The 6,815-nt window shown below is 62.8% G+C and overlaps 1 protein-coding gene across 2 annotated transcripts; it reads right to left on the bottom strand.

Annotated features, from left to right (window-relative positions):
• Positions 1-1,279: 1,279 nt before the first annotated feature.
• On the bottom strand, positions 1,280-4,818 carry LOC117645834 (nascent polypeptide-associated complex subunit alpha, muscle-specific form-like). 2 transcript variants are annotated; one of them, XM_034386286.1, is made up of 4 exons: positions 3,773-4,818; positions 2,042-3,655; positions 1,895-1,971; positions 1,280-1,818 (listed from the first exon to the last, which is right to left on the bottom strand). In XM_034386286.1, the coding sequence occupies exons 1-4, from the start codon at positions 4,749-4,751 to the stop codon at positions 1,588-1,590; spliced, it is 2,901 nt and encodes a 966-aa protein (XP_034242177.1). In that variant the 5' UTR covers positions 4,752-4,818; the 3' UTR covers positions 1,280-1,587. The 2 variants fall into 2 exon arrangements, with proteins under 2 accessions (XP_034242177.1, XP_034242176.1); XM_034386285.1 differs by having other exon boundaries at positions 2,042-4,818.
• Positions 4,819-6,815: the final 1,997 nt, after the last annotated feature.

Raw genomic sequence — 6,815 nt, forward strand, 5'->3', positions numbered from 1 at the left:
CGAGGCCCTGGGGACGGATGCAGCGAGGTGTCGGTGACGTCGGTGACTCGGAGGAACGAGCTTGTCGCATCCGCCCCGCCCCGATCCTATGCTCTACTGACTGCAGGGATCACGTTTCGGCCGCTTGGCCTGTCACTATATAACGTCCATTCTACTGAAGAAAACGGCAGCGGGGGGACCTTTGTTTGTTGCTAGCGTCTCAAACTGGCCGCCTCGGTGGTTTTCGTCTCGGTTTTCGAGCCCGGGCCGGGCGGCGAGAGTGCATCGCACCAGACTTGGCACAGGCTCTGAGAATGCGTGTCCATGCCTCCGTCCGTTCAGCACCACAAATAAGAGCAAGTGTCGGACGCAATGTCTTCTCGGAACGGGCCGCTCGGCTCCATGGCGCCGAGCGTGGCCGAGGCCAAGAGAGCCCGCAGAGAGGCTCGGGCACGAAGCGACGACACGCAAACGTCAGGATAGTGCGCATTCATGACGCGACAGCCATGTTGAGAAGAACGCTCGCCTGTTGCAGGTAAGCACACACTGATAGCAGATAAGCACCCGTTTGGCGGAAAGCTGCGGGAAAAGGAAAACAGGACCGTGTCTCTGCACAGCGCGAAATACTTTGGCCCCAGCAGTAAACCCGCGCAGGCCAGCCGGTCAAGAGTAGTGTCGCCGCGTCGCCGGCCGCGGAGCGAGTAGCGGGCCAGCGAGACAGTGGAGCCCTTGACCCGGCGGCCGAACAGGCCAGCCCGGCCAGCCCTTGGAGGCCCACCGGGGATTCCCGTCGCCAGCCGCGGAAAGGGCACACCAGCACACCAGACGGCGGACCGTTCGAGAGTCGGCGACTGAAACGAAGCAGGCTTCGGCTGCTCGGCGCGAAACGCCCGTCCGTCCAGCGGCACTCAAACAGCGCCCAGCGAAAACAAAGCCCTAACTCGGAAAAACAAGTGAGAAACGCTGCGCGGGCTGGCACTGGCAGTCTGGCCGCCAGCATGTGCGTTACGGCCGAGGCTGGCCGAGGCTTGCTGCCCAGCAAATCCCAGGCCTGGCCGCCGCGCGCCGTGGCCTGCCGCGCCCTGCCGCGCCGCCACGGCCCAGCCGGCACCGAAATAGCAGCACGCCGTGGACGGAGGCCGGCGCGGCGGCGCGGCTTGGCAAACACCAAGTAGCCTGCGATGCACAAACCCTGCAAATCCGCAACGTGAGCGCGAGTGGCGAAGGCGGTGCGAACGAGCAAGTCCAGAAAGGGGGAGGAGCCGACGGTGAAGCGATGAAACAGCGTGCAGTCGGAAAATAAATAAATAGCTATCTTTACTGTCACGAGAGGCCGAGGCCGTCCTCTCATGGTTACAACACAAAATACAAATGAACAATCAACAAAAACTGGGGAAATTATTGTCCGAAAAACATGGGACCTGCTGAGGCCGTCCTCTCAGGGTTACACCACAAAATACAAATTAACAATCAACAAAAACTGGGGAAATTATTGTCCGAAAAACATGGGACCTGCGGAGGCCGTCCTCTCAGGGTTACAACACAAAATACAAATTAACAATCAACAAAAACTGGGAGAATTTATAGTCCGAAAACATGTGACCTTGTCTATTCGTCTGCAGGGCCCGTTTCGCGGTCCACCTCGGGGTCCGCCTCGGGCTCCACCCAGAGCAGGCGCCGGCGCTTCTTCTCCCTGACGCCCAGCGGCACGGCGCGCCTCGGCGTCGTGAGCGTCGCGCTCGGCGTCGCGCGCGAAGAGGGGGAGTCGCGGTCCTCTGAGGGCGACGGCGAGGGACGCGCGCTCCGCTTCAAGGTGGAGGTGCCCTTGTCGGTCCCCATCTGCAGACGGGCAAAAAGAAAGAGTCAAGAGAGGCTTGCAGGAGGAGAGAGGCGATTGGAAAGCAGCGCGTCGTACCGATGCACAGGTAGCTGGGGTGTTGGAGCCTGGCGTTATCCCGGTGCTGCTGCCGCGCTTCGACAGCTGGCTGCACCCTGCACCCAGCAAGACATCACTTAAGACAGTTCATTTCAGCGCTATTTTCCAACAGGGGCGGCGGCTCACCTATTGCGTAGGACTCCTGCAGGAAGCGCAGTCCCGTGCGGCCTCCGACCGCCGCCTCCTCGCCTCCCTGCAGTGCTGCTGCCTGCTCGCGGGGAAGCGGCGGCCTCGTCGTCCAGGGGCTGCAGTCTATGACAAGCGGCCTCGGAGACTCGTCGTCGACACTCGACGACAGAGGGCTGTACGAGATGGACTCGTCGGCGTCCCTCAGGGGGTCTTCGTCGGCGTCCTGATCGTCGGCCAGGGGCGTTGCGGTGTTCGACGTTCCTGGCGCAATTACAGAGGTAGCTGCAGGGAATGAACACCCTGGCGACGCCAACATGGGTACAAGATTCCGTCTTCCAAGACCGAGCGAGGCCAGGACGGAGGGGATCCCCTCGGCTCCGGGGGGACTGCAGGTGAGAGACGGGCACTTTGGCACGCCACTGGCAAGATCGAACTTCGGCGTTGGCATGGACTGCAGGTCGAGAGTGTCGTCCATTGAGGCTCCTGGGTCGGCTGGCGCAGCGTTCTGGGCAGGTCCCGGCGGGCTGCAAGGGAGCGACGGGCACTCCGACATGCCACTTTCAGGTTCGCGCCTCGGCGTTGGCGCGGACTGCAGGTCGTCGACTGGTGCTGCATCCACCAGGACAGGCCGCGCGACCAGGGTGGCTTGGGGGAGCCGCGGAGGGCTTGTCGCCACGGGGTCTTTCTCTGGCACAACGGTCGAGAGCCAGGTGACCAGGCGGGATGCATTGGTGACGGCCTCCACGTCCTTCGCAAACTTCAAAACGCCGTCGCCTTTGCCGGCGGTGTCACGCGGTGGTGGGGGTAGCTGCACGCCAGAAACAGTGCCTTCCTCGGCCGGGCCACTGCAGGCGTGTTCCTCGGCAACCCCAACCACCGCCAGGTCGTGGTGGACAGCAAGTGAAGGCGGCGGGGGTGGGATCGGGTCCACGTCGGCTTCCTCTAGCGCGCGGGGCAGAGTCGGTGCGGCCAGCTCGCTGTCGAGGCCCATGGTGCCGCACACCGTGGACAGGGACAAGCCGGTGTCGAGGGAGATGTCCGGCAGGACGTAGGCTGCCTCCAGGTCGCGGCTCTCCGCCTGGCTGGCGTCCACGGCCTGGGTCGCCGGCAGCGACGACGCGTCGCTGTCATTACTGAACATGCGCTCCATGGAGGGCTTGCTGGGTGCCTGTAGCTGGGCTGCTGCTGGCTTTTCTTCGGCAGCAGCGACGCGCTCGCTCGACTGCGAGGAATGGTCTGCAGAGTCCCCAGGCGCGGCGGATGGGACATTTGGGTCTTCGTCGACACCCTGCACCTGCTCCGGCGGGGCGAAGGCGTTTCCTGGGACTTCGATTTGCATCGCTTGATCTCGAATTTGAGGCTCAGGGGCACTTACTGTAGATTCGATTTGCATCGCTTGATCTTGAATTTGGGGTACAGGCGCACTTTCAGGAGCTTCGAACAGCATCGCTTGATCTTGAGTTTGAGACTCAGGGGCACTAGCTGTGGCTTCGACTACCATAGCTTGCTCTCGAATTTGGGGCTCGAGCACACTTGGTGTAGATTCGATTAGCATCGCTCGGTCATGAATCGGAGGATCAGGAACACTTGCTGTGGCTTGGATAAGCACCGCTTGCTCTTGAATTTGAGGCTCAGGACTACTTGATGAACCTTGCTCTTGAATTTGAGGCTCAGGGCTACTTGATGAACCTTGCTCTTGAATTTGAGGCTCAGGACTACTTGATGAACCTTGCTCTTGAATTTGAGGCTCAGGACTACTTGATGAACCTTGCTCTTGAATTTGAGGCTCAGGGCTACTTGATGAACCTTGCTCTTGAATTTGGAGTTCAGACGCACTTGATGGACCCTCTGGTCGCGACACAGGCCTCTGAGTTTTAGACTCAAGAGCTCCTGCTGGATCCTCAAGTCGCGTCACCGGCTCCTGAATCTGTGTTTCAGGAGCGCTGAACGGTGCCTGATCCTGCAGTTGCACTTGCCGCTGGAAGAACTGGCGAGTGCTCTCCCGACTCGTGGCCTCTTCCGTGGGCTTTGGCGGCGGCGGCGGTGGTGGTGGCGGCGGCGCGGCGTCCTTCACAGCCGGGATGGTGAAGTGCATCTTGGAGGCGGGCAGCTTGGACAGGAACTTCAAGTAACTCTCCGGGGCGGCGCTGGACGAGAACAAGCGTCGGCTGCCCTTTGCTCGGGGCGCGGCCGGCGCGGCTTTGGCGACAGCGGGGGGCGAAGACACCATCGGAGTCTTCGTGCGAGTCTCTGCGGCTTTGGGGGGCTTCTTAGTGACCTTCCGCGCCGGCAGAGACGGCTGGAATGGGGCAGCTTCTTGGATACCCTCGATTGCAGGGGTGGTGGAACTGGGCCCCGGCGCAGGCGCCTCTAGGGCCGCGGGTACTGCAGGCTTCACTAAGGGCGCAGGTCTCACTTCTGGCAAAGGTGCAGGGGCCTTCTTAGGCAGAGGCGGAGAAGTCACTTCTGAAAGAGGCGCAGGCGTCTTCCTAGGCAGAGGCGGGGATGTCACTTCTGGCAGAGGAGCAGGCATCTTGGGTAAAAGCGCAGGTGTCACTTCTGGCAGATGTTCAGGTGTCTTCTTGGGCGGAGACGCGGATGTCACTTCTGGCAGAGGTTCGGGTGACTCTCTGGGGAATAGCACTGCTGCGATAGGCTTCCTCGGAGAATCTCCCGCTGCAACTGCAGATGGCTCGGTGGTGAACATCCTCCGCTTGAAGGTGAAGCGGCCTCTGGGCACCGCAGTGTTCGAGGCACTTGGCGCTTGCGGCGTCGCCGTCGTCGTCGGGGCTGGCGGAGGCACGGCCGCGGTCGTCCCCGGACGTGCTGCGGCGCTCGGCGCGCTTGGCGGCCTCGAGGACGACGCAGGGATCACCGAGTCCTCGAGACGCGCGGGAAACACCATCTCCACGGCCTCGAACGCCTTCCGCAGGCGACGACGCGGGGCCGTCGTTTTCGGAGGGCTGGGTGGACCCGCCGAGCTGTGGGTTGACACCTGAACTGACTCCTCCCGTCGCTCCTCCTGAAAGCAGAAAATATTTTAAAATCAGTTTCAGCTAGAAATTAAATTTTTAGAAATTGAATTACCCTTGACAACACCTTTTAAATCGACGACTCTACGAATTGAGATGCACCAGACCTCGCGAAATTTGAACTGTGCGGCAGACTGACCTGCTGGGCCTGCTCGGCTTGGGGCGCCACGCCAACACCGCGCCGCCACGCCATGGACAACTGGGGGTAGGAGCCGGCCGGCGCGGGCGGGGGCACCGAGTACACGGTCGAGGCCGTCTGGAAGCGCGGTGTGGTAGAGGGGGCCGCGGGGGCGTGGAAGCGGCCGGTGAACTGGGGGTAGGGTGCCCGAGGTGCTGGGGCCGCTGGGGCCGCTGGGGCCGCCTGCTGAGCGGCGCGGGCCGCGCGCTGCGACGCCAAGAGGCTCTGCTGCTGCAGCATGAGGCTGCGGTTCGACTCCAGCAGGCGGCTCTTCTCCGCCTCCAGGGCCGCGTGCGCGTGCTGCAGCTCGACGAGTCTCTGCGGACAGGCAGCAACATCAGTCAAGTGAGGCCTTACTTTTGAATCGGAGCGAGCGCGAACCCGCACGCACCGACTGGAGGTAGTCGACTTGGCCGTGGACCGAGCACAGCTGCTCGTGCAGAGAAGCCTTCTCCGCCTCCAGAGCCGACATGCGCTCCGTCATCTGGGCCGTCCGGTCCTCGAACTGCAACCAAGACAAATGCCACACAATAGTCAAGTCTCGCACGGTGCGGTCCGGTCGGTCTGGTCCCCGTCCGCACCTCCAGCGTGGCGAGGTTCATCTCCTCGGCGCACTCCTCCGCGACGGACATGAGCTCGGCGCGCAGGGCGGAGAGGGCCTCCTCGTGCTTCAGCCTCGTCTCCTCCTCCTTCTTCTGGGCCGCGTCCAGCAGGGCCTTCTTGTCCTTGTCCGCGGCATCGCGCGCCTCCCTGGCCGCGTCGAGCGCGGCCTGCCTCTCCAGCTCCAGCGAGCGCTGCATGTCCTTGCTGTTGCGCTCCCATGCCGCCACCCGCGCCTCGGCCACCTGCAGGGAAGAATAGGACATGGTAGTGAACATTGATTACGGAATAAATAACCAAATCAATCCTCGCTGGAGACCGGTCCTTACATCGGCGTCGACGCTGGCTCGATTCTTGACCTCCTGGATCTCGTCCCTGCACTTCTTGTTCTCCTCTGCAAGCAGAAAGCAAGGTGGAGGTGAGGGAGGTGAGAGACTTCGGCACGGCGACGAGGCGTCGCGACGCCACGGGCCAGCGACGCCTGCCGATACCCCTCCCCCAGGCGTGCCGGCCGCGCTCCGCGCTACCCCTTGCCGCTGGGTCCCGTGTGGCCCACCCAGACGGACCCGAGTCGGGGGCTCGGCGGAGGCGGAGCTGCACCACCAGCCCCGGCACCAGCCCCGGCTGCCCGGGGCACAGCATCCGTCACTCCATGCCATCGCGGTAGCCAGCACGCCTCGCCCGCCGCCGCCCCTCCGCTCCGCCAGGTGAGTCCCAGGGTGTGTGCAAAGGACGGGTCGGACCGATGACCGTGCACTCATTTGCGGGTCCCCGACGTCCCCGACCTCGGTCACCGCCGGGTCTAGTCACGACGCCTCACTGGGGCGGCAGCCGGTCCAACAGGCGGGCCATGGCCCTGCAGGGGAGCGGGCTGGGGCGGGCGGTCCCACACGGAAAAAAGACGTCTAAAAGACGTATATTAGACGTCTATTTGTAGATGGAAATGAGTCTAATAGAGGTC

Source organism: Thrips palmi, unplaced genomic scaffold (genome assembly GCF_012932325.1).
Source record: "Thrips palmi isolate BJ-2018 unplaced genomic scaffold, TpBJ-2018v1 HiC_scaffold_19, whole genome shotgun sequence".
In the NCBI taxonomy this organism is placed as follows: domain Eukaryota; kingdom Metazoa; phylum Arthropoda; class Insecta; order Thysanoptera; family Thripidae; genus Thrips; species Thrips palmi.

Coding starts and splice junctions, on each gene's coding strand:
- LOC117645834 (XM_034386285.1), bottom strand. CDS start 4,751: ATGTTCACCACCGAGCCATCTGCAGTTGCAGCGGGAGATTCTCCGAGG. Junction 1,972..2,041: donor GCAGGAGTCCTACGCAATAG/GTGAGCCGCCGC, acceptor TGCTGGGTGCAG/GGTGCAGCCAGCTGTCGAAG. Junction 1,819..1,894: donor CCCCAGCTACCTGTGCATCG/GTACGACGCGCT, acceptor GCCCGTCTGCAG/ATGGGGACCGACAAGGGCAC.